This window comes from Lepus europaeus, chromosome 13 (genome assembly GCF_033115175.1).
Source record: "Lepus europaeus isolate LE1 chromosome 13, mLepTim1.pri, whole genome shotgun sequence".
NCBI lineage: Eukaryota > Metazoa > Chordata > Mammalia > Lagomorpha > Leporidae > Lepus > Lepus europaeus.
Genome location: NC_084839.1, coordinates 23,161,242 through 23,188,814, shown reverse-complemented (window position 1 = coordinate 23,188,814; position 27,573 = coordinate 23,161,242). Strand labels below are relative to the sequence as shown.

Sequence of the window (27,573 nt, the reverse complement as noted above, 5' to 3'; positions counted from 1 at the left end):
GTGCAAGTTTCTTTGGGGAATCCTCAAGAGGAGGCAGTGGGGGCCCAGACCTTGCATCACACCTGGATGTCCAAGGCAGCGCCACACTGTTCTCCCCGGTGGCTGCGCCAATTTACATCCTTAGCCACTGTGTGCAAAGCTCCAAAGCTCCTATTGTCCCATATGTTCACCAATCGCTATTCTCAACTTGTTAATTTGTGCCAAAATAATATTTCATTAGGACCTTCATTTTTCTCCTGATTACTACTAAGCATTTTTTCAAGTTATTCACCATTTGTGGATTATTTCCTTAAAAAGTGTGTGTTAAGATCTTTTGTCCAGGGGCCAGCGCTGTGGCATAGCAGGTAAAAGCTGCCACCTGCAGTGCTGGCATCCTATATGGCTACCAGTTTGAGACTCGGCTGCTCCACTTCCGATCCAGCTCTGCTGTGGCCTGGGAAAGCAGTAGAAGATGGCCCAAGTCCTTGGGCCCCTGCACCCACGTGGGAGACCCAGAAGAAGCTCCTGGCTCCTGGCTTTGGATTGGCACAGCTCCAGCCATTGTGGCTAACTGGGGAGTAAAACAGCGGATGGAAGATCTCGATCTCTCTCTCTCTCTCTCTCTCTGCCTCTCCTTCTCTCTCTGAGTAACTCGTTCAAATAAAATAAATACATCTTAAAAAATTTTTTTTTTGTCTGGGGCCTGCATAGCAGGTTAAGCTTCCATCTGCAGTGCTACCATCCCATATGGGCACCGGTTCAAGTTCCAGCTGCTTCACTGCCAATTCAGCTCCCTGCTAATGCACCTGGGAAAGAAGCAGAGGACGGCTGGCCTGAGTGCTTGGGCTCCTGCACCCACATGCGAGATGCGAAGGGAGCTCCTGGCTCCAGCCTGGCCCAGCCCTGTGCCTTTGTAGCCATGTGGGGAGTGAACCATTGGATGGAAGATCTCACTCTAATCGCTCCCTCTAACTCTGACTTCCAAATAAATAAAATAAACCTTTTATTTTATTTTTAAAAAAAGGCAAACAATTCTCCAGCACTTCTCCACTTTATTAAGGTTAAGTAGCATGGTATTTATGTATATAAACATTTAAGTCTTCAGTAATGTTGATTCTGAGTCATTCGCCATAATTAGGTTAACTTAGGCACATCGGTTTGTATTTTAGAGAAAACACTTATCTTGAGGACAAGGACAGGAACAAGTAAAATCTGCAAATATTACGACAACGATTCCAAGTCTCACTAACCTGCAAGCACTCTTTTAGTCTTTGTGACAAAAGAGACCCGAACTCAGTTCCTAAACTTATCTGCGTGGGAGTCTGGTGGCTTAGAAGTCCCTGAAGAGCAGTCAGTGGAGCACTGGCAAAGCCTAATCGCAAAGCATTCACAGAAGCCCCCCAGCTGTTTTCCTAGGAGGAGCTGGGCACTGCGGATGTCACCTGGGAATGCATTGGAATGGCACTGCCTAGTCCGAGAGCGGCACGGAGCTTCCGGTCACCTCCTCTGTGTCCACTATTTCGGGTAGGCTTCCACGATCATACCGTGGCCCTGAAACAGAAAGCGGGAAAACTGTGGCTGCGGAGCTGGACGCCGGCCCTGCCACTCACCCACGGGAGAGCCGGCAGCCGCTCGGAACCTTGATTCCCTCCGTACACGGGGCTCACAGCGCCTACTTCACGGGCTTCCATGAGCGTTAGGGTGGCAGACAGTGTATGTGAGGGACTTCAGGGAGTTGGTGAAAGTGCAGTTAGAAGGTCGGTTTGTGTTGGTGGGAAAAATATTGAAATCCACGCAGCTTTGTCATAATATGCATGTTCATGAACTTTTTAAAAATTTATTTGAAGGGCACAGTTACAGAGAGAGGGAGTTACAGAGAGAGAGAAAGAGAGAGAGAGAGAGAGAAGGAGAGAGTTAAGGAAGTGAACAGCTGGGACTCGAACTGGGCTCACAGGGGATGCAAGAGTCCCAGGCGGGGGCTCAACCCGCTGCGCCACAATGCTGCCCTTCAAGGACTTTTGAAAGACCCCTCTCATACACTTGGATTTCAACATTTTCTTGCACCAACATAAACCTGCCTTTAGTTCCATGTTCCATGTACGTTTTGGAGTACCTCGTGTTTACACACACACACACACACACAGACGTATCTATTTACAGACGTGTATGTGTCCACAACAGGCTCTGAGACCTGGCACAGTCTGATGCGCTATACACGGTCGCTCTTCAAATGAGAAGTCACAGAGGCTTTAGAGGTACAGAAGTAAACACGTGACTGGCAGCAGACGTAACTTCTGCAGGACACGGAGGCTCTGAGAGGTTTGGGGCTCCCTCCAGTGACAGGGCAGGACTGGGAGGCGGACCCCGGCCTCGCACTGCTCTGCACAGCGCTCTGTGCTGCATGACGCCGCTCCCTGCCTCGCTCACATCCAACCCGGGCACTGCCTCCAAGGTTCACAGCTAACTCATCTCCCTGCTTCTAGGCTCAACTTAATCCCCACAAACGTCTACGGGAAACTATTGCTTCTAAGGCACCAAGCTGAGCACAGGGTGGGGTGAAAGATTTACTACACACTCTGTCCCCAGTCGAGTATATTACAGTTCCAAACAGCTAAGTGCTTTGAAAGAATACAAGCCGAGTGAGAGCAGGGCTGGGCGGTGTGGCTAGCGTGGAGACTGCTCTGAGGGGCCCGTGACGGGCAGGACGCTCCTCTGTGGCTTCATTTCAGGTGCAACTTGCATGGCCCAGCATGCATTTTACTGCACTCGGCGCCCCCACGCTCCTCGGAGGACGCGGGGCCACGTCTGGAGCCACTTCCGGTCGTGTGACTATGTCCATATGGCGCCAGGGAGGGGAGGGGAGAAGGTGGTTGCTCTCAGAATCTCTCAGGAAAAGGCCCTGCTGGACACCCCACAGCACGGGCCCCCTGCCACTGTCAGTGGTGCCCAAGGAGAAGCCCTGCCCGAGAGCCGAGGTGACCGGCGCCTCCTCTCACCACCTGACCGCACGGGTGCCGCCCGTCTGGCTGGCGAGAACAGTGCCAAGTTTAATGGAGTTCCTTCTCTCCACACCGAGGACCTCTCCCACATAGGTGCTGGGTGTTAGACTTTGCTCACCCATAAAAGCATCTACTGTTGTGTAATTTCTGAAGGGCTGCATGTCAGACCGAGGCCAGCCCGGTGGGGCGCACACAGGGTGACCGCCCTCGAGCGAGCCTGGCCCGGGGCCAGAGGTGAAGGCTCCAGCCTGCCCTCACTCCCCGTGGTTTGGGGGAGATGAAGCTACACGGGTTAAGAAACGCTTCTGACTGTGAGGCTAAACCATCCCTCCTGTAAGTAACCGGCCCGTCTTTCTGGGGACAGCACCGCCCACGGGCTTTTCCGTGCCGGGCGTTCATGCTTCTGAACACCGTGGCTACTCATCCTCACCAGGAGCAAAGGATCTGCAGGAAACGAATCTCTGCACAGCCGGGTAAGCCAGAGAAGCGGACTCCCCTGGATTTTACTCCCAGAGGTAGCTCTGGAGCAGGTGCGGGGCTGGTCGGTAGTGCACACGAGGGAGGCAGACGGAGTTTCCGTCAGGATAACACGAGTTCCCCTGGACGAACAGTAGGGACTTACCCAGAGGTCAATTAACCTAGCTAAGGTGTAAGTCAGTTTTCCAGAAACACAGTTTACCTCTTCCTTGTACAGATAAAGGTGCGCGGGGATTAGACCAAGTGAGTCGAAGTTTACCGTTGAAGAAGTGACTTCTGGAAGCTCCCGGAAGCAGCTGCCACATACCTGCCCTCCAGCGGCACAGGCGGCCACCAGGCCGTACTGGCCACCTTCCTTCCGCAATCTGTTGGCAGCTGCCATGACCAAGCGGCAGCCGGTGGCTCCGAACGGGTGTCCCAGGGACAGCGAGCCGCCCCAGTTATTAAACTTCTCCAAAGGCAGTGATCCGACCTGGCTCCCACGAAAATGAAACAAAACAAGACACAACGCGAAGATGAGTAAACTTAAAAACCAAGCCAGACTCTTAGCTTTAAGAAGTAAAGCGATGGAGGGATATGACGCGCTTCATCACAAATAATTTCACTGCAAAAGAAAGTCTAGGTCAGTACTAAAAAGACAAAGGCCTATTTATTCTTCACTTACTGTCTGGGGAAAAAAAATCATAGAATTTAACTTTTACATATAAATAAATACATATATATATAAATAAAGTTTTTATATATATATGGGGGGGGGAGCTCCCATCCACTGGTTGACTCCCCAGATGCCCTCAATGGTTGGGGCTGGGCATGGGCCCAGAACCCGGAAATCAATCCTGAAACTATTTTTTAAGAAATACAAATTCTTTGTAAGAAGCAGCTTCTATATGTATATACATACGAGGGGTAATATATATCTATAAATTTGAGAGACAGAAAGAGCTCCACTTGCTGGTTCACTCCCCACATGACCACAACGGTCTGGCTGGGCTGGGCCAATCCAGACCTACCATGTGGGTGGCAGGAAGCAGTTCCTCGAGCCATCACGCTGCCTCCCAAGGCCCGACACAATCCATTACACGGGCTGACGTGGGACATGGGCACCTCCATCACTGGGCTAAGCAGCTGCCTGCTCCCCGCCCCTGTGCCCCGCTCCCCGTCCCCAGTTCGTATCCCCATTAGCAGGCTAACACCCCAAACAGGAAAGTGGTTTGGAAATGTAAGTACTCTTCATCAGAGCCTTACCTTGGTTTTCCTACCCATGTAGTTTTGCGCAAACCAATCAGAATCCATGGCTTTGAAATTAGCCAAAATCTGACCCTACAAGGGAAAATAATTCAATGAGGACCTTGTCGTTAATGTCCCTCCAGGCTTTCTTTCAGGCACGGGTTTGCCTGTGTAACTACAAGGTTGAGCCGATCTTTACACCAGGTTTGAGTGAAACTTTCCTCGAGAAACAATGTGGTGTTTTAGAAGGTCTCCAGGGCATAGCTCCCAAAGGTGTTTCCAACCTCCCGTGTGGGACCTGTGGCTCCCTCTCCGCGTGCCCCTCCCACGACACAGGTCCCCTGAGGCTCCACTCCTCTTTCACTCCTAATAAGCAATGCCAGGCTTTCTCCCACAAGCATGGGCTCTGTTTCCATGACTACATGTCCCTGGATGTGTCTGTCAAATGACTTACTGAGAAAGCTTCGTGGAACTCAAAGACGTCAATATCGTTCATGGTTAATCCTGCCTTTTCTAGAACTTTTGGAGTAGCATATGTAGGTCTGGGGAAAAAAAAAAAAGTAGTGTCTTAAAGCTTTAACTTTTAACCCAGGAGTTCCTTCCTATTCCCCAAAGTGAGTTCTCCGCAGGTATTACAATGTCCTTGGTTCCACCGTGCAGATACCAAGCACTGGGGACACAACAGTGGACTGAACAGACGTGCCCTCTGCCGTGACTCAGCTTATGCCATGGAGCAGTGGGAACACGTAATAAGGAAGCAATGAGGACAGGGACAAGCTAACAACAGGAAGAGTGCGAGAGGCGTGGGCAAAGGCACGGCCCGTGTGAACGTCACAATGGAGGCTCGGAGGCGGGGCCCTGAAAGGGATGGGCCATGGTATATACATCTGGAGACTCTGACACAAGGTTCTAAGGAAAACTGGATAGCACAGGGCACAGTGATATGAAAAGGTGCTTAGGACATCTGAATGGAAAAAAGAATACATGATTGTATATATATAATAATTACAAGTACAAATGCGTATGAAAAACAACCCCAAACTGTGCAAGGAAAACAGTAACATAAATAATTATTATTGTTTTTAAAAACCTACCATACAAACCTATTCTGAACTCAGGGCTTAATATACTTTAAGATTTCCGTAATAAATGTGAGTAATCAAATACTTTTGGTTATGGTCCAAGGATACACACTGCTACCTACCCAAGTAGGAGTTGATCTTTCGGATCCTGGGACACATACACAAAATCCCTGGGAGAAGAACAGAGGGGTCAGCTCCAGCAGTGACACAATGAAACAAGACAATGCGCTCGAATGCTTTACCTTACCTCAAATAGGCCTTCGGCTTATAACCCATAGCCAGAGCCTTTTCCTCTGCCATAATCAGCATTGCGGACGCACCATCGGTCTGAAAAGTCACCCAGACAACATCGCTCAATTCTTTAGCTTGCCTGGAGTCATCTTCTCAGTCCTGTTCCAGAATCTACAAACTCATCACACTTAAACAATGATTCCAGAGAACAACCCTGACTTCTCTGCTCCATCATTAAATCGCCATTCAAACACACACTGACCCACTTCTGGAGGAGGGGGAGGGGGCCTGCTCAGAAAGTATCACAAGTGCTAAAATAGATAAACAGAAGAGGTAACTTTAGAAATATGTGGGCTTATGGGGCCGGCGCCGTGGCACAGTAGGATAATCCTCTGCCTGCAGTGCCAGCATCCCATATGGGCGCCGGTTCTAGTCTCGGCTGCTCCACTTCCAGTCTAGCTCTCTGCTATGGCCTGGGAAAGCAGTAGAAGATGGCCCAAACTTGTATGGGAGACCGGGAAGAAGCTCCCATCTCCTGGCTTCAAATCATTGCAGCTCCGACCGTTGTGGCCATTTCGGGAGTTAACCAATGGAAGGAAGACCTTTCTCTCTGTCTCTCCCTCTCACTGTCTGTAACTCTAACTCTCAAATAAAATAAATAAAATCTTAAAAAAAAAAAAAAAAGAAATATGTGGGCTTTTTGGGGGCCAGCGCTGTGGCATAGCAGGTAAAGCTGCCACCTGAAGTGCCAGCATCCCATATGGGCACTGGTTCAAGTCTCATCTGCTCCACTTCTGATCCAGCTCTCTGCTATGGCCTGGGAAAGCAGTGGAGGATGGCCCAAGTGCTTGGGCCCCTGCACCCACATGGGAGACCTGGAAGAAGCTCCTGGCTCCTGACAGGCCCAGCTCTGGCTGTTGCGGCCATTTGGGAAGTGAACCAGCAGATGGAAAAATCTCTCTTTCTCTCTCTCTCTGTCTCTTCCTCTCTGTAACTCTTTGCCTTTCTAATAAACAAATAAATCTTTACAAAAAAAAAAAAAAAAGAAAAGAAAAGAAATATACGGTGTTTTTTTTTTTTTTATTTTTTTGCTTTTGGCACAGAGTAGGATTTTTAAAATTAGAATCATTTCTCATTTATTCAGTTATGTCTAAATACCTGGGTTATTTCTTAGCTGCTCAAGCCTGCTGATTTTAGGTGATTTTCTTCTGGTTCTAGACTTCACAGCAAGCAAATCAAAGCATCAGAATAAAGGCCTGCCTTCTAGGGACACACCGCATATGTCTTTTCCCAAATGACAACTGAGAATTTGGAGGCCACAAAAGGAATACCGCTGAGGGCAAAAAGCCTTTTACCATTATTTCAAAAACAAGAGCTGCCCCTAAAATTCAAAACTCCAGAGAAACTACTCTGTACAGTTTGCAAAATCAAAACAAGTTCTACCACACCCGCCTACAGTTTTGTTAACTCAGCAACCCTGAAGAAACCACAGCCACCAACAGGAGGGACATAAAGACGGGACACACAGGGCACTGCTCAACAGGAGCTTGTGCTACTCCAGTAATAGTATGGTCACTGCGCCATTGTGTGAGTTACAATGATAATGAGTGTGGTGCACTAGCCATTTCTAAAAACCAATGTACCTGTGATCTGTGTCTCTGACATTCGCTGAGTGAACCCCAGAAGTGGTCAAGGGGACTCAGCCCTGATGAGTTAAGCCCACACCACGTGGCCCTGCCATCCAGTCAGCTCTGGGAATGACCAGCCCTTTGCTGCTTGGCTTCACAGATGGCGTACCAGGCTGTCCGAGCCAGTCCAGGGGCCTCCACCTAGCCCATCGATGACAGGCACTGGTCACTCACCGTGGGCAATTCTATCTCCAGACTTTATGGCTGGACAGGGGAGTTGTAATGTAAAACAAACATTGACCAGTCAGATAATAGCCAAAGGCCACACCCAGGATGGCAGGAGACACACATCTGACAAGCACAGCAGAACTAGTATAGACGGTTCACTAAGGAGGCGGCAAACAAGCAAGGAAGGCTATGAAGCCGCGCGCACACAAGTGAGAAAAGGGGGCTAGATTCATTTCATGGCAGCTCCAGGAAATAATTTTGAGGTCAGTAGAAAACCTCAGAATTTTCTAGCTCTCAGGGTTGGCAGAAGTATCCTGTTACTCCTTCTGCCTACTTTTCCATATCCTCTATGACTCCCCACCCAGTTCGTATCCTATGCTGTACCCAGGCTTCTCCCGGAAGAGGCCCTTGTCCTCAGATCTCCTGGGATGCATTTGCTGCTCCCCTGGCCTAGAAAGGCCTGTGTTACACTTCTGAAACCAGCTTTTCCCCTCCCTGGGAGAGCTGCTCACTGCACTCTGACCCCTGTCTGAGTCAGGGTCCTTTGTTTATTTTCTCCACTGGCCCACACAACCCCCACAGCACTTTCTCACCGCATCACAACCATCTCTCTCACATTCCTAATGTTTTGCGTGGGCAGTACAAGTTTTCTGAAAAGCACAGCTTTTGTATCGTAACAGCAGCGTGGCTGGATCAGAGGAAGTCTCACGCCCTGAAACTACTGTGCATCCTGTTTAATGATTCTCTTGTCACCTTATCTCCAGCATGAATGACTTGATTGTTAAGCCTCTGCTCCTAATACCCACAAATAAATCTCCTTTAAGCTTTTCCATTGAGAGTGCAGAAACACAAACAGCAGCGGTAGCTACCAGGAAAGAGGAGTTCGCAGCTGTCACGGTGCCGTAGGGCTTGATGAAGGCAGGCTTCAGTTTGGCCATCTGCTCCAGGGAGGAAGGACGGATGCCATTGTCTTTGGTGACAGTATCTTTTCCTACAGAAACACAGACTTTTTAACTCTAAGGAACTATAGGCGTGTGTAAGCTGTCCAGAGAAACAGGCTTTAAAAATTATGCCAGATGAACCTCAACTACTCACTAGAAAGCCTTTTACAGTTACCATGAGATTATCACATTTTAAACTAAACCCCTAAGACAAGCGAAAAGGCAACGGAGTGGTTTAATAAAAAGGACACCCTGTCTTACAGAATTCACTCCCATCTGGCTATTCTGTACAGAAGTTGGAGGAATCTGGAATTTTAAAAGTGGGCATGCACGGAAGATCTCACATCGATCCCAGTGTTCACCTGACGTCACAACCTCAACCAAGTCTCGACTCTCTGTTTAGGAATAAAGGCTGAGGGTTTAAAACAGAACCAAAAGGCTTGCTGAAAAGTCACTTGGAGTTTTGTGAGTTTTGGGAGTGTTTGCGGCCACCTGGAAGTCCACAAGGCAGCTTGCTTTACCTGGCACTTTAAAGGGCACGACATCGGACAGGAGCCCCTGGTCCTGCGCCTTCTTGGCCAGCGTGTGAGAGCGCAGTGCGTACTCGTCCTGCTCCAGCCGAGACACAGCGAAGGCAGCAGCCAGTCGGTCTGCGGAGTGGCCCATGGTCTCACTGGTGGAGAACTCGGCCACGGCGGGGAGCTGGGGATGGAGACGTGAGGACCAAGTACACAGTGAACAGGTGAAGTAGGACTCGCAGGACTGCGTGCCCCAGGGGAAAGCGGGTCTGCTGCTCCCCGGCTATCAGGCACGCTCTGTGGGGCCTCTCTGCAGAGGGCTCAGCACTCACATCCTCTAATACCTTGCTCCAGGGCAACCACACCTCCCCCTGCTCTGTAACTACGAGGAGCAAGGCCAAACCCTGGGCTGTGGCACCTAGTTCTAAACCTCTGCAGCGGGGTGCTCTGGAGACAAGTCTATCCACAGTAAGTTCACAAGTCGTACCTCAGGCGACAGGAAATTTAATCGGAATTTAGAGATCACAGACAGTCGCTGGCCCAGAGTCTTGGCCTTATTGAGGTCAAGCATCATCTTCCTCATTTTTCTTGAGTGACGAATAGGGACATCAGACATTAATTCCACACCTCCTGCCACAACGACATCACACTGGCCGGAAGCAATCAAGCCAACACCTGCGGGCACGGTCGCACACACATGAACATCTTTTGCAGAAAAGAATTTACTACTGAGTTTTAAGCTTTTTTTTAAAAAAAATATTCTTTTTTATAAGTCAGAATTAGAGAGAGAGGAAGTGACAGAGACATAGAGAGATCTTCGATCTGCTGGTTCACTCCCCAAATGGCTGTAACTGGGCCAGGCCAAAGCCAAGACCTTCTTCCAGGTCTCCCACGCGGGTGCAGGGGCCCGAGGACTTGGGCCATCTTCAGCTGCTTCCCAGGCCAGAGCAGGGAGCTGGATCGGAAGTGGAGCAGCTGGGACTCAAACAGACACCCACATGGGACGCCAGCACTGCAGCTGGCAGCTTAACCTGCAGTGCCACAGCACTGGCTCTAAGTTTTTTTTAAAGAGAATTTCATTGTTTAGTTATAAATTTCTAATTATTTGTTTATTGAAGAGGCAGAGACAGAGAGCTGTCAACTACTGGTTCACTCCCCAAACTTTGCCTGCTATGGCAAGGGCTGCATCAGGCCACAGCCAGGATCTGGGAACTCAAACCAGATCTCATGTAGATCTACAAAATGTCACACAACTTTGCTTAAGCTTGTTAGGAGAAGTTGCAATGGTTTATAAGAATGCCAAAGATATAAGAAGAATGTAAAGGAAGCAGTTGTAACATTTACTTATTTATTTTTAATTATTTATTTCATTCATTTGAAAGGCAGAGTTACATAAAGAGAGAGAGAGAGGTCTTCCATCTACTGGTTCACTCCCCAAATGGCCACAACAGCCAGGGCTGGGTTGGAAGTGCAGCAGCCACAGGCGGCAGCTTTACCCACTATATCACATGCTGGTCCCAAGCTGTAGCATTTATTTTATTTTATTTTTTTATTTTTTGACAGGCAGAGTGGATAGTGAGAGAGAGAGAGAGAGAGAGAGAGACAGAGAGAAAGGTCTTCCTTTTTGCCGTTGGTTCACCCTCCAATGGCCGCGGCGCATCTCGCTGATCCGAAGGCAGGAGCCAGGCGCTTCTCCTGGTCTCCCAAGCTGTAGGCTTCCAGCCGCAGCAGTGATGGAGCACTGCACCTCTGTGGGCTGTTATCATGCTGAGTCCTCTGGGGCCCAATCCTTCAGGACCCAGGATTCCAGCCCTCGGTTCTGCGGCAGCTGATGATCCCTGCAGCAGCCACACCCACCACGATGGAGCACCTGTGCTGACGACCGAGTCCCCCGGCATGCAGGGCGAGGAAGAAGTCGAGAACCACTGTCTAGAACCGAGGCTTTTCAACGCCAGCTAGTCTTTTCATACAGATTCTTTTCGTCACTTTTTATAACATCTTTCCTCAGGCCCCAGCCACGTGGTGGCCACAAACGGTGTTAGCCCCTAAATAGGGTCACACTGAAAAATGCAAATGTAGGGGACAGCACTGTGGAGTAGTGGGTTACACCATTGCCGGCATCCCACATGAGCGCTGATTCATGTCTTGGCTGCTCCACTTCCAATCCAGCTCCCTGCTAATGTGCCCAAGGAAAAGCAGCAAAAGGCGGCCCAAGTACTTGGGTCCCTGCACCTAATGAATGAGATCCTGATGAAGCTCCTGGCTCCGGCCTGGCCCAGCCCTGGCTGTCAAGGGCATTTGGGGAAAAGAACCAGTAGAAGGAAGATCTCTCTCTGTTTCTCCCTCTCTTTCTGAAACTCTTTCAAACACACAAGCAAGCATAGACAAATGTAGGCATCGATGCAAGACTATTTTCGATGATTACGTGAAAGACAAAGGAAGAGGGCTAGCACGCACCTCCCGCTTCCAGTCATACGTACCTGTGGTCATGGCCTGGTTGGCGGAGATGCACGCCATGGTGACAGTGTGAGCAGGCGTCTTGTCAGAGAAGCCAGCTCCGAGGGCAGCCTGCAGGAGACACAGTGAACAGATGATCATCACAAAGGAAGGGCGGTAGGGGACGATACTCTGAGCACTGCTTCCTTATTCTCCAGAGCAGCATTTAAAAGGCAATTTAGCCCATCACAGAAATGGCTTACTGATCTTTCATCTGCCACTCACTGACAGGCACCTGTGCAGCTCCCAGGAGCCCAGTTTCTCGGGCACCAAACAGGGCTGCCACGCTCTTCTAAACCGCCTGTCACGCTTTGCTCAGAACCTTCGAGGGTATCAGTATGCAATTTGACTTGCATTTTTCAACTTTTCAAATACACTGAAAGCAGGTGTGATGCATACACTGCATAGAAGGATAAAGGTGATGGGGTGGGGGTGGGGTCTCAGAACCTGTGTCCCTGTGAGTCGTTAGGTTTAGCAGCAAAGCTGAAGCCATGAGATATGACAATGATCACTGAGGAACTGCCCACTCACCAACAGAGTTGCCACTCAGCACTGCTTGCCACGCACCGCCCCTCCCTGCCAGGCGGCGGCTCCCAGCACTGCACGCCCAGCGCAAACCAGAGATGGCAAACTTGCCAAACACATGCGAGTGCACGCTGATGAAAGACACTCTGGAGAGCTGCCTGAGTTACAAGTCTCTGACGAATAAGGGTCAGACCAATTCACCACTGGGAAGAGGAAACTGGCCAGGATAACGACACAGCTGCAGATTCATAGAGAGAATCCTCTGCAATTTGAGGGGCACTGAGAGAAACTCAGGCCCTCCATTACTCTTGCAAAACATGGCCTCCATAAAGGCCAACCATGAAATGCGTACATCTATGATTTTTATTGTACAACTGAGGAAATTGCACTATTTACTGCTGCAAAAAAAAAAAAAAGAAAAGAAATCAATGCCTGACTTCATTTTTACTGATGTAAAGAATTAATGCAAGGCTCAGTGGTTAGGATGCCGTTTGGTGGGGCTGGGATTGTGGTGTAGCAGGTTAAGCCGCTGCCTGTGACACTGGCATCCCATACTGGAGTGCCAGTTGAGGCCCGGATGCTCTACTTCTGATCCAGCTCCCTGCTAACGGTCTGAGAAAGCAGTGGATGATGGTCCAAGTGCTTGGGCCTCTGGCACCCATGTGGAAGACCCGGATAGAGTTCTAGGCTCCTGGATTTGGCCCAGATTAGCCCTGATCATTGCAGCCATTTGGGGAATGAGCCAGCAGATGGAAGAGCTCTGCCCCCCACTTCCCTGTTTCTGTCACACTGTATTTCAAATAATTAAGGAAATAAACCTTAAAAACAAAAAACAGACACCACTTGGGTCACTCACACCCCATACTGGAGTCCTGGGGTCCAATTCCACTTCTTATGAGTGTGCATCCTGGAAGGCAGCACATGACGGCTTGGTGCTAAGTAAGAACTAAGTGCTTGGGTCCCTGTCACCCCCTAGGAGATCCCAATGAAGCTCCTGGCTCCTGGCTTCCATCTGGCCTAGCCCTGGCTGTTGTGGCCATTTGAGGAGTAAACCAGTGGAAGAAAGATTGTTCTCTGTCTCTCCCTGTCTCTCTAACTTTGACTTTCATATTAATAAAAAAAATCTCAAAAAAAAAAAAAAAAAAAACCAACCAAAAAAACAAAAAACCAACAACTATAGAATCAATGCACAGGTGTAATTATAAAATATTTACTTTTATAATGTTAAATTTTCATTCTCAAAAACAAAGCTCATGGGGCTGTGGCTGTGGTGTAGTAGGTAAAGCCCCCACCTGCAGTGCCAGCACCCCATATAGGTGCCTGTTTGAGTCCGGCTGCTCCACTTCTGAACCAGCGCTCTACTATGGTCTGGGAAAGGAGTGGAAGATGGCCCAAGTGCTTGGGCCCCTGAACCCACATTGGAGACCCGGAAAAAGCTCCTGGCTCCTGGCTTTGGATCAGTGTAGCTCTGGCTGTTGTGGCCATTGGTGGAGTGAACCAGTGGATGCAAGACCTCTCTCTCTCTCTCTCTCTCTCTGCCTCTCTGTAACTCTGCTTTTCAAATAGATAAATAAATCTTTAAGGAAAAAAAAAAAAAACAAATCCCCAAACCTGTACCCCTGCTCACCCATTTACTATGAAATTCTGAACTCCATCACAGGGATTCATTTTCAGTGGGCTTTTTCTGAAACTCTTTCTCCCCAGAACACAATTTCCCCAACAGTTTGATAAATTTGCTAAACTACACGTTTTCAAAGTCTAGGTTAAAGAGGCTCCATGTTTCTTTACTGATTTTTCCTTTTATACTTGTGTTACCTTTATACACCACAATCTGCAGAAGTACAGTGTACTTGCAACACCCTCCCATTCTGATCTTTCCAGGTTGGCCTGACACGAAATGCCCGACTGACTGGACTGACAGCTATCACCTGGCAACTGCACGTCAGCCTCCCCACATAAACCAACAGGGAAGGGAGATGGAGGCCAGAGTTCAGGGTCAGGACAGGGCGCCACAATGGGGCAAGTGTCAAAGGCACTCGGGTTGCAATGGCCTGATCCTCACGAGGGCCTCGCTAGCACGCGTCACCCCTGGCTCCGGCTGCCCCTCAGGATTGAGGCAGCTTTAAATAGAAGTGGTGCTGGTGACCCTTGTCCTCAGGCTTCTATTTAAAGTCTGAACAGCTCTCGAGGCGCCAAGGGCAAAGGAAGATGACGAGGCCTCTGGCTGAGCTGGAGAACAGCGTTTCCAGCAAAGTCAGGTTCATGAAACACCGGACGCCTTTTAGGATTTCTCGTTGACATCATTACTGCGGACGACAGGCCCTAAAGAAATTCCTTAGCTGGAAACGTTAGCTTTTAAGTCGCGATACAACTTTGAAGGGACATTCTCGTAACATATCCATGCCCTCCACTCTACCTTCGCTCCAGTTACCACAGAAATGACCTGCAGTCCCCAAAGTATCACCAGCACCAGCCCTGCTGGTGTTGGGAGAGGGCATGGGAGGGGCCCTAGCTCGCTGCCAATCAGCTGAGATCCGCACATACATGTAAAATTTCCAGAGAAACACTTACAGAACATTATGACTTCCATCTTAAGAAAGAATAAGGATATAAATGAAACAGATTTAGTATTTAGTTTTTAAATGCTCTATTAAAAGTCACTTATTTTCAGGATGTAAAGGTTGAAAATGTATTATGATCCACCTCATGGCTGGATGCGCTCATGAAACTGGTGCATCTGACACACTCAGCAACCTGTAGGTTCCGGGAAAAAGAGATTCCGGAGGGAAACCAACTTCTATCCGTTCTTAACTCTTCCCTGTGCCCCGACAACAAACACCTGCTCTCTGTGGGCTTGTGCAGGACAGGCCTTCAGCACTGCCCACAGGCAAAAGGAGCAGAACCCTTGCTTTCAGTCTGCCCCTCCGCTCTCTTCTCTCAGCTGTTACCCTCACGACTACCCTGAGCCCTGCAGTGTGGCAGGCACAGACCCGAACTGAGCAAAGCACTCGGCCACTGACATGGGCTGAAGATTGAACTTTACCCAAATAAGCACTTTCAAAGTGAGAGCAAGCACCAAAGACACGCTGGAACTATTCACGGTGAGATGTCTGCAGGACACGTGGCAGCTGTGCCCAGGCCTGTCTTAGTCCCGGTTGCCCAACACCTCCTGGAGCCATGCCAACTAGGGTAAAGGTGAACTCCTGTGAGACGGCTTACAAAACACCACCGTGTGTCATCTAGGCAGTGAGAACAAGAACGAGCAAGGTTACCTCCACCCGACAAAAACTAAGCCTTAAAATGACTCGGAAAATGCTGAAATGTTAAATTAATTAGAAGCCATGATATTTAACGTTACTAAAAGTAGTATCAGCCACACTGTGGCATAATCTCTATCTTTCTAAAATGACAGACAGACATATGAACACTTCCTAAACCTGCCCAAATAACTTATTTATTGTAAAGTATGAATACATGTTAATATAGTTTGTATCATTTGATTCATAATATAATTCTTTTAAATACTATTATTCAAATTGTAAAATCACATTTTAAGTCAAATGTAACTTTACTCAGATTTTAAAGTTGTTAAAAAGTAAATTATAGCAGCCGGCGCTGTGGCGTAGAGGGTAAAGCTGCCGCCTGCAGTGCTGGCATCCCATATGGACGCTGGTTCAAGTCCAGGCTGCTCCACTTACGATCCAGCTCTCTGCTATGGCCTGAAGAACAGTGGAAGATGGCCCAAGTCCTTGGGCCCCTGCACCCACATGGGAGATCCGGAAGAAGCTGCTGGCTTCTGGCTTCAGATTGGTGCAGCTCTGGCCGTTGTGGCCAACTAGGGAGTGAACCAGCGGATGGAAGACTTCTCTCTCTCTCTCTCTGCCTCTCCTTCTCTCTCTGTGTAACTCTTTCAAATAAATAAATAAATCTTAAAAAAAAAAAAAGTTATAGGGACCGGCACTGTGGCATAGTAGGCTAAGCCTCCACCTGTGGGGCTGGCATCCCATATGGGCACCAGTTCGAGTCCCAGCTGCTCCTCTTCCGATCCAGATCTCTGCTTATGGCCTGGGAAGGCAGTAGAAGATGGCCCAAGTGCTTGGGCCCCTGCACCCATGTGGGAGACCAGGAAGAAGCTCCTGACTGTGGACTGGCTCAGCTCTAGCCATTATAGCCATTTGGGGAGTGAACCAGCAGATGGAAGATGTTTCTCTCTGTCTCTCCCTCTCTCTGTCTATAATCTACCTCTCAAATAAATAAATAAATATCTTTAAAAAAAAAAAAACAGTAAATTACATTAGTTGAAACTTAAATTGGTTCTCCTACCAATCCCTATCTCTTCTTTTTGTTCCCCAGAGACAGCTCCCATCTGTCACTCCCTGGGTCACTCCCCACTGTCTGCAATGGCCTACTGGCTGGGGCTGGAGCCAGGAGCTAAGCACTCACTCTAGTTCTCCCACATGGTTGGCAGGAATCAAATTACTTGATCCATCACTGCTGACTCCCCGGGTCTACAATGGCAGGGAGCTGAGTGGGGGCTGGGATCAAACCCAAGTATCCTGATATGGGACGTGGGCCATCTGAACCATTATCTTACCCACTACATCAAACAGCGGACCCTATTTAAACAACATAAAGTTTGCTTTACTTACCTCTCTAGCAACATTGCTTGTTTTTACTTCCTGAATGACTGTGCCAAAGATGATATAATCAACAACTTCCTTTGGGACATTGGTCCGATGCAACAAGCCCCTGAAAGCAGAGATCCAGAGCAAAGACAAATTTCAGACATCAAGGTACTGCCAGAGATCATCATGTAAAACACTGTACATCTTTAAAGGGTAAGCACTGGATTTACAAGGGCAGAGACTATATCTTATTTTAAAATTATTATTTATCAGAGGCAGAGAAAGATAGACAGGCAGAGAGTGCGCACATGCTCCTAACCACTGCTTTGCTCCCCAGATGCCTCTGACTGCAGGGATTGGCTGGGCTGAAGCTAGGAGCCGGTCACGTAATCCAGGTCTCCCACGTGGTGGCAGAGACCCGACGAGTTGAGCCATCACCTGCTGCCTCCCACAGTCTGCACTAGCAGAGAGCTGACGTCAGGAGCTGAAGGAGGGCATCAAGCCCAGGTGCTTCAATATGGAATACGGCTGTCGTAACTGGCGTCTGAACCAGTAAGCCAAATGCCCACCCAGAGACTATCGCTTAATTTGACAAGCATTTACCACCTTATCAAAGGAGAAATAAATCAATGATTTAAAAAGTCAACATTTGATGCTCAATTGGTAATGAGAAATTACAGAGGAAAAAGAAATGATTTGGAATAGGATAAAAATGGGTAAGTAAGTACATAAATGTTAGCAGGAACCAGTTTTCAGTAAAAAGAGAAAGACAGATACAAATACAAAATCAAAGAGAAGAAATAAAGTCCTGGTCCTGTTAAATTTAAATTTGAAATATCATCATAAACACATACTTGAAATAATACACAAGAGTACTTCAAAAAGTGTGTGGGAAAATGGAACTGAATGTTTATTTTGGTGCAAAAATATTGAAACTCATGAATTTTTTTCATAATATACATTCTCCATAAATTTGTATGTACTCTAGACTTCTTGTATATACTCTAGGATAGAAACTAGAAGTAGGGGCCGATACTGTAGCACAGCAGGTTAAGCTGCCTCTTGCAACACTGGCATCCTATATGAGCGCTGGTTTGAATCCCAGCTGTTCTGCCTCCAATCCAGCTTCCTGCTGATGTGCCTGGGAAGGCGCGGAAGATGGCCCGAGTGCTTGGACCCCTGGGATCCACACGGGAGACCCAAACGGAGTTCCAGGCTCCTGGCTTCAGCCTAAGCCCAGCCTTGGCTTTTGCAGTCATTTGGGGAATGAACCAGTAGATGGAAGACATCTCCCCATCTCTTTCTTTGCAGCTCTTTTAAATAAACACATAAATAAATCTCAAAACAAAACAAAACAAAAAACCTAGAGGTAGTAACACTCCAATAGGAATGAGTGTTCTTAAACCTATACTTGGTTTGTAATGAAAACAACTGAAACAAGTCTGAAACCAATCTCATTCATCCTTTTCGTGCTGAAGATAAACAACACTCAAAGACAGATAGGACTATATCACACACAGGAACTCTGGAATATAGAGTTGTCAAAACTCAACAAATTATACACTTAAAATCTATATATTTTACTGTATGCAAATTACCCTAAAAATAAAGCAAAAGGGACAAAAAGAGCCAACTTGACGGAGCTTCCATGATAAAATGTACAATAATCCAAATTTTGAAAAGAATAATGATTGAGCTTGGCTATTGCTCAAAAAATAAAAATTTATAAATCCTCATCAATCAAAAATAAACAAATAAATAAATAAAGTGAAAGCTGTGCTTTAAAGAAAAATGCCCACTAGTTAATACAGGGGCAATAACAGAAAAATCACAAATTTGTGATCTCTAACGTAACAAGTGATTCAGCCCAAAAATTATCAATGGATGCTAAAAAGTTATTCATTATTGGGGTGCTGTCATGGCGCAGGTTAATCCTCTGCCTGTGGTGTCGTCATCCCATATGGACGCCAGTTCTAGTCCCAGCTGCTCCTCTTCCAATCCAGCTCTCTGTTATGGCCTGGGAAAGCAGTAGAAGATGGTCCAAGTGCTTGGGCCCCTGCACCCACATGACAGACCCAGAAGAAGCTCCTGGCTCCTGGCTTCAGATTGGCACAGCTCCGGCTGGCTGTTGCAGCTATTTGGGGAGTAAACCAATGGATAGAAGAACTTTCTCTCTGTCTCTTCCTCTCATTGTCTGTAACTTACCTCTCAAATAAATAAATAAAAATTTAAAAAAAACCAGATTATTGGGGAATCAGATATTTGCATGGTGCTAAGATATCACTTTATAGATTACTTGTGAATTACAAAGGAAAGCGAGTACCTTGAAACCAAAAGATCTGGCAGTCTGACCACCATGACCAAGAGGCCAGGTTCAGCATTATACATAAGCCTCTTATTCTAAAAAAAATAATAATAAAAATAAAATTTATTTATTTAATTGAAATTATTTAATTAATACAGAGGTGGGGAGAGAGAGAGGAAGAATCTTCCATCCACTGGTTCACTCCCCAGATGGTTGCAACAGCCGGGGCAAGGCCAGGCTGAAGCCAAGAGCTTGATCCAGATCTCTCCCGTGGGTAGCAGGGGTCCAAACACTTGGGCCATCTTTTGTTGCTTTTCCCAGGCCATTAAGAGGGAGCTGGACCAGAAGTGGAACAGGTGGGACAAGAATCAGTGTCCATATGGGATATTGGTGCTGTGGGTGGCAGCTTCAGCTGCTATGCCACAGTGCTGGCCCAATCATGTACCTCTTAATGTAGTATGATGCACTGCCTTATCCATAAAGCGTTCTTTTCCAAAAATCTAAGCTAACTCTCAGTTTACAAGAAATTCAGAGAGAGCAAAGTTAAATCTCATCATGAAGAAACATCCAGAAAGCAGGAAATTCTATGGGACAGCTGCCAAGACTTTGTACAAAGTCAATGTCAGGCAGGGAGGGAACAGAAAGAAAATGTTCTAAATCAAAAGCAATTCAAGAGACTCTTATATAGCAGGTAAAGCCACAGCCTGTGATGCTGGCATCCAACTGGGCACTGGTTAGGTCCTGGCTGCTCTACTTCCTATGAAGCTCCCTGCTAATGCATCTGGGAAAGCAGCGGAAGATGGTTTGTGTGTGTGAGCCCTTGTACCCACATGGGAGACCCGGATGGAGTTCCTGGATCTTGGGTTTGGTCTTGCCCAGCCCTAGCCTTTGTAACCATTTGGGAAGTCAATCAGCAGATGGAAGATTTCTTTCCCTATGTCTCTCCCTCTCTCTCTCTCTAACTCTAACTCTGCCTTTCAAATAAACAAAAAAAAATTTTTTTTAAAAGAGAGGGGTTAAAGAGACACATTTGTAATATGAATCATGATTAAGTCCTGGTTTAAATTTTTTTTTAAAAGGCATTCTTGAAATAATTTAAGATGATGTGAACATGAACTAGATACTGGAAGTTACCATGGAATTATTGTTATCTTCTTGGCTACAGTAAGGGTACTATAGCTATAAGGGAAGGTCCTATTCTTTCTTTCTTTTTTTTTTTTTTAAGATTTTATTTATTTATTTGAGAGGCAGAGTTAGAGGTCTTCCATCTGTTTGTTCATTCCTCAAATGGCTGCAACAGCCAGAGCTGGGCTGATTCGAAGCCAGGAGCCAGGAGCTTCTTTTGGGTCTTCCACACGGGCATAGGGGTCCAAACACATGGGCCATCTTCTGTTTTCCCAGGCCATAAGCAGAGAGCTGAATAGTAAGAGGAGCAGCCGGGACACAAACTGGCACCCACAGAGGATGCCAGTGTCACAGGTGGAGGCTTAGCCTACTATGCCACAGCGGCGGTCCCAGAGGTCCTATTCTTAGAAGAAAAATGCTTGTGTGTTTAGGACTGAAGTGTGGTATCTGCAGCTGACTGGCAAATAGTTCAACTGAGATACAGCAAATGTGGCAGCATGGTAGCAATTAGAGACCTAGGTGTGGGGTATTTAGATGTTCATTGTGTTGTCATTTCAATTTTACCTTATATATCAGACATTTTCCAAAATAAAAAGTTGAAGAAAAATTTGCAAACTTCCAGCCTGGGTTTAAAATAGCACCATGATGAGAAATGGGAAAATATGTCAGCTTTGGGGAAAAGTTAATTTTGGTTTTTATAAGCTGAACTTGAGGTGTCTAAGAAAAGAGGTCATATTTAAAGATTTGGGAGTCATATACATTTAAAAAATAAAGATTAAGTAGTTGAAATTCTCTAAGAAATTTTTAAAGTTTACTTTTGTTTACTTGAAAGGCAGAGAGTCAGAGATCTTCCATCTGCTGGTTCACTCTCCCAAGGCCCTCAAAACCTGGGGCTGAGCCAGGGTTGGACCAGGCCTGGGTCAGGTTGAAGCCAGCAGCCAGAAACTCAATCCAGATCTCCCACTTGAGCGGCAGAGATCCAAATACTTGAGCCGTCATCTGCTGCTTCGAGCGCACATGAGCAGGAAGCTACCATTGGATGCAGAACTGGGACTCAAAGCCAGGCACACCAATATGGGATGCAGGCAGCCTGAGCAGTACCTTAACTGTTGCACCAGATGCCTGCCTCTAGCAGTTGAGATTTTAATGGGAAAGTGTACATACAGAGAAATGCAAATTCTAAGGACTCAAACTTGCAAAATACCCTTGAAAAAGATTAAGATTTCCTTTTTTTTTCTTTCAGAGTCAGTCAGGAAACAGAAGGAAAACCATAGAGGTATAACACTAAGAAGTCAAAGGAAGACAGTTCTGAGACTGACAGTGTCACGTGCGACACAGCCCAGGGCCAGGGCCTGCCAGAAGACTGGTGTACAGAGTGCCGGAGAAGCGTCCGCAGCACGGCTTTGGACAGCAGTGCAGAGGAAAACCATGATCACAGGATCAGGCAGAGTGATGTGTGAGAAAGAAGAGCAATGCTTCACACAGGCTTGAAGTCTGAGAGGAAAAGAGATAAAATCGGAGTTGAAAGTGGGAGAACGGTAAATGGAAGAATTCTTTTAAACTAAGAAAAGCCTGGGGCTGGTGAAGACACAGGTGGCATCGCTGGAAAATGAATGAGATAATGCCTTCGGTGTTACGTCCACCCCAGGAACAGTCTTGTATTATATGACTCAGACAAAAACATTTTGTACCTTGATCTCATTTAAGCATATCTAAATATTTTTAAATTTCCTTGAGAAACAGAGAAAGAGACAAAGATCCTATTCACTGGTTCACTCTCCAGACGCTCACAACAGATGGGGCTGGGCCAGGCTGAATCCATGAGAACTCGAGCCAAATCTTCAGGTGGATGGCAGGGACCCAACTGCTCGAGTCAGCTCTGCTACTTCCCAGTTAACAGGCAGCTAGAACTGGGAGCAGAGTGGGAACTCAAACCCAGGTATCCTGGTGTGGAACACAGGTGTCTTAATGGCTAGGCTAAATGCTCACTCCTTGTTTTATTTTTCCTTGGTTTGCATATGAATCATTAGGTTTCTTTCTAGATAAATATCTACATAATTGGTTCAGTCACCCTTATATGGAAATTGAGTTCCTAGGACAATCATCAAAAATATGTAAAAGTTTAGGATGACTATCTCATCCTGGGGCAGGATACTCATGGAGGAACACTGTCACGCGGAGATACTGCAGACTGTTTCCAAGGTAATGACTACTGACACTTGCAAGGTACTCAAACTTCCAGAGTGCAAGCGGTTAAAATGAAGAACGAACTGATTCAATAAGAGCTAATCAGTAGTCAAAAACCCTATAAAAATCTATATGCTAGATATGAGCATTCTATAGAATATGCTATTTCAAGTGTAAAAACTGGGAAAGTGCATCAGGAAACAAGAACTAAAATGAAACTATGTACTTACGAAAGTGCTGCTCTAGCCAAATCGTGCGGCATCAGTTCTTTGTATCTGGGGCAAAAAAAAAATAATTTCAACCAAAAGCCTAGAACTCCAATAAAATTTTTCCTTTCTATTTGAAATACCCAAAGAGCATCTACCATATGCTGCTGCAAATGCATTTTACTATCCAAGGCATATCATTTCAAATGAAGAAATAGTGTGACTTTGCTATTTGTCATCTTCAAAAATCTGGCAAGCCCTACCTTCTACTGAGCTTGCTAAGAATCCAATAAAAATGTTACCCAACTCTTTATAACGTTCAGCATGACTGTGTTAAAGTTCCTTTAAGACTAAACTCTACCTTTTAGATCTCCTTTAGTAAAAATTTTAATGTGCTTTGCTTTTCAAAATTTATTTTCATTTTTTATTTGAAAAGCAGAGAGAGATACAACTTTCTTCTGCTAGTTCACTATGCCAAATGCCTGCAACAGCTAGGACAGGGCCAGGCCAAAGCCAGCAGCCAAGAACTCCATCCTGGTCTCCCAGGTGAGTCACCATCTGTTGCTTTCCCAGGATGCACTGGCAGGAAGCTGGATAGGAAGCAGAGGAGCCAGGACATGAAGCAGGCACTCCTATATGGGACGCAGGCATCCCAGCCGGCAGCTCTGCCTGCTGCCCCACATCTGCCCCTACATTTACACTTTTTAACAACTGCTGAAACGAGGAATCAAATACCTACACAGTTACACACACACACACACACACATGCTTCCTAGCAAAGATATTTCTTGATGGAACTTTCTTTTTCTAACTTGTTACTGCTAAGTACAAAGAGGAGCTCATCTCTTTCTAGTTACTCCAGACTTCAGACTCTAAGTTTTACTGTTACTGTCTGAGTACAGAGAAGAGATCAGAAACATTGTTAAATGGGTCACTCACAGATAAAACAGAGTGAATGAAGAAACTGTGCCACCACTGATTTATAGCACTACTTCGATAAGGAAATACAAGTACCTTCTAGGTTCTAAACTATTTAAAAAATATATCCTTCTTGTTCTTTGGTGTGTGTACAGGTGTGGGTCTTTCACAAATCACACAGTATTAGACACAGTACTCCACACTGAACATACACACCTCAGGTCTTCCATAAAGATAGGTCTCACTAGTTTTAAAAGGTCTCTAATACTCCCCAGCAAGTTTTTGAATTAGTGACTGTCTGTTTAAAATATGAACATTAAAACAGCCTTGGCCAAAGAGAACAAACAGTTTGAGCCTAGTTACCAAAGTCCACAATCAGCCAGTGGAAAGACTGAGCCTCACTTGCAGACAGAAAAGGCTACAGGGTTCAGCTGTTGGTCCTGGGGGAGTCTGGGGTGGTCTGAAAGCATTCCGGTCCCACTCACTCAGGGTTGTGCTGTGCCAAGGGTTTGGACTACTCCAAATCTCATGTTCAAGAGGTCAAAGCACTGGATTAGAGGCCCTAAAAAATGCTCCTGGACCCACACCCTGAGCACTCAAAGTCCAAGGAGGCACAGAAACAGCACACCTGTCTCCAGCAAAGAGGAAAATGCCTACGTAGGAAGTGAGCTACCTGGGCCTAGCTACACTAGGCTAGCAAAATATGGCTGTTTCAGGCTAAAACACCATTAGGCTTGTTCATGAGAAAGGATAAAAAACAAAGTTTGTCATATTATTTCAGCCCTCCCTTGACTCACTGTATAATAATTCCATGGAGATTCTATCCAGAATATAGATATCCATCCAGACATCACTCCACTAACAGGACTGCTTTTGACATTTCCTGATCAGAGGGGATACATCCGCGACTGTTTCATACTTACGAAGTGCCTGACAGCAAAAACGGGATGCGGACCCCATCCACCACCACGATGTTCCTCATGTTGGGTTTGGCTAAGGTCTTCTTTGATTTGGTCTGGACAGCTTTAGGAAAAAGTCCAAAGAACTATTAATTGAAATACTTGAAGTCAGATGACTTTTTACATTTTTAAAGACAGACATCCTAAGAAGAATTATGTCATTCACTGCCAGGTTGTGTTTGCCATTTACTAAACCAATTCAATATAAAATAAAAAGGCGGGATGTGCTACAAGATTGACTAGCATTTACTAGTTTCTAAATAATATTCAAGGTGAATAAAGATTATACCCAATGATAAGGGTTTTTATGCCATTAGCAAAACTGTTCTTTTTAACCAAGTGTGACAACCTAGCACTTTAGAAGTAACCAATTTTACATGTGAGTCTGCCCATAATATTAGAGGCTGCCATGGTTAACACTGTGTTCCCTTTACACAGCTTGATGTTCATGCCTTTCTATGTAGAAATAAAGGCCATGTGGCTCGTGACTATTGCTATGCTGGAAAACCCAGAATGCATCCTTATCCTATTTGACTTAATTTACCTAACTTTTTACTACTTCCTTCCCAGAGGTAAATGCTATTAATTTGGTGCATGCTTCTTCAAATCTTTTTTTTTTTTTTTAAAGATTTATTTATTTATTTGAAAGACAGAGTTACAGAGAGAGGTAGAGGTAGAGGTAGAGGTAGAGGTAGAGAGAGGTCTTCCATCTGCTGGTTCACTCCCCAAATGACTGCAATGGCCAGAGCTGAACTGATCTGAACCAGGAGCCAGGAGCTTCTTCTGGGTCTCCCACATGGGTGCAGGGGCCCAAGGACTTGGACCATCTTCTACTGCTTTCCCAGGCCATAGCAGAGAGCTGGATTGGAAGTGGAGCAGCCGGGAACAACCGCCTGTATGGGATGCCAACACTGCAGGCGGTAGCTCCACCCACCACACCACAGCACCAGCTCCCAAATCCTTTTTTCTTTTTCTGCATGCACATGCATACACTCATGTATGATACACACTTTTTTTAAAAGATTTGTTTATTTATATGAAAGAGTTACACAGAGAGAGAAGGAGAGGCAGAGAGAGAGAGGGAGAGGTCTTCCATCCACTGGTTCACTCCCTAATTGGCTACAATGGCTGGAGCTGTGCCGATCCGAAGCCAGGAGCCAGGAGTTTCTTCCGGGTCTCCCACACGGATGCAGGGGCCCAAGGACTTGGGCCATCTTCTACTGCTTTCCCAGGCCATAGCAGAGCGCTAGATCGGAAGTGGAGCAGCCAGGACTTGAACTGGTGCCCATGTGGGATGCTGGCACTGCAGGCGGCAGCTTTACCTGCTGCTATGCCACAGCGCTGGCCCCAGGACGGGTTTCGTTATGACTCAGCTCTGACTACTGTTTCTTTCAAGCTGGTGGTAGACATTTATTATGAATATCTAAACTGCTAACTTTGACATGATGGAGGGACGTTCGAGTGGATATACCCATTGGAAGATATTTAGAGATGTGAAGCTAAAGTTCTAAAGAGGAGGGAAGCGTAGATGTGAAACATTTGAAGCTCAGAATACAGAAGCAAAGCAGAGACATATTTTGCAGAGGCTGCTTTCCGATAGCCCCCTCCGAATGAGCCTGCTTACAGTCTCTGCCAAAAGGGCAGCCATGTCCCTAAGCCCCTGGCAAAAGCTTGTTCACTTCAGGGTAGGTGAACAGACCCATAACCACCAATCCAGAGCAGTCAACTAGTAGCCTGTGTCCTTTACCTACAAGCGATAAGTTGTGCCAGCCAGGTTCCCTCTCTTAGACATCTAAGCAATGAAGCATGGAAAGAAATGCAGATTAGTGAATCAGAAAAATCTAGGACGTGAGGACGAGCCTGGGAAATGATACACTGGTCATCTGTAGGCGGAGTTATGGGGCAGCGAAAGCTCAGGAAGAAGAGTGAATGAAGAAAGATCAGTAGAGGCAAAAAGGCCAGGAAAGGCACACACCACGAGCGGCATGAGAGAAAAGCTGTCAGTCCCCAGAGCTGCCTGCTCGGTCCCTAACACTTTCCACTCAGAGCACACAGGCACCCTCTCATCTTGAACTTGAGGGCCCACCACTTACAATTAAAACACACCTAACTTTGCGATTCCCCTACACTGAGAGGGCACCAAGGATGTGAGAAGCTACTTGAGCCCTTCAACCCACATGGGAGATCAAGTTCCTGGCTCCTGGGTTTGGCCTGGCCCAGCCCTGACCATTGTGGCCATTTGGGGAGTGAATCAGCAAATGGACAATCCCCCTCCCTCTCTCTCTCCCTTGCTCTATCATTCTGCCTTTCAAATAAATAAATAAATCTTTAAAAAAAATTCATTCTTCATCATGTATTGATGACTCTTAGCCTGTTTTGTCCACATCAGCTCCTGGCTTCAACAAAACTCTCCCAAAGGCTAAGAACATGGCACCTTTCTATATATTCCAGAATGCCATGGGCACAAAATAGCAATGAACTGTAAGGATCTGAAATGGAGCTTAAAAGATCTAGGTTCAGGGATCAGCTTAGTGGCACAGCGGGTTAAAGCTCCGGTCTGCAGAGCCAGCATCCCACACAGGTGCCAGTTCCACTACCTCCCTTGGGTCTGCATTAGCAGGAAGCTGGAGTCAGGAATCCCACCAATGGGGAATGCGAGTATCTTAACCAAAGCTAAATGCCTGTGCCCCATCAGGGGGTTCCAGCAGTAGCAGTAAGGACACACTTACAGCAGGTGCTGCCAGAAGTTTATATCACCCAGAGATGCTAACTCACTAAACTTACCAGAGGGCTAAATGACCACATCAAAAGCAGCACATTTCCTTATTCTTTCTCATCATATTGACTAAACCAACTTCTTTTCACTAACAGGTCCTCTTGTATTTGGGATAAGTATATATTAATCAATACGGTTCAC

At 46.5% G+C, this 27,573-nt stretch overlaps 1 protein-coding gene across 1 annotated transcript in view; it reads right to left on the bottom strand.

Annotated features, from left to right (window-relative positions):
- Positions 1–1,011: 1,011 nt before the first annotated feature.
- HADHB (hydroxyacyl-CoA dehydrogenase trifunctional multienzyme complex subunit beta) overlaps positions 1,012–27,573 on the bottom strand; it is a 36,676-nt gene continuing 10,114 nt past the window's right edge. The window contains exons 4-16 of the mRNA XM_062209111.1: positions 24,621–24,720; positions 22,804–22,848; positions 16,981–17,080; positions 11,791–11,878; positions 9,798–9,985; positions 9,314–9,494; positions 8,721–8,842; positions 6,012–6,091; positions 5,887–5,934; positions 5,137–5,224; positions 4,701–4,775; positions 3,763–3,927; positions 1,012–1,530 (exon numbers count right to left, since the gene is read on the bottom strand). Of these exons, the coding sequence (XP_062065095.1) occupies positions 1,495–1,530; positions 3,763–3,927; positions 4,701–4,775; positions 5,137–5,224; positions 5,887–5,934; positions 6,012–6,091; positions 8,721–8,842; positions 9,314–9,494; positions 9,798–9,985; positions 11,791–11,878; positions 16,981–17,080; positions 22,804–22,848; positions 24,621–24,720 (1,316 nt within the window). The 3' untranslated portion in view covers positions 1,012–1,494. The remainder of the gene's footprint in view (positions 1,531–3,762; positions 3,928–4,700; positions 4,776–5,136; positions 5,225–5,886; positions 5,935–6,011; positions 6,092–8,720; positions 8,843–9,313; positions 9,495–9,797; positions 9,986–11,790; positions 11,879–16,980; positions 17,081–22,803; positions 22,849–24,620; positions 24,721–27,573) is intronic.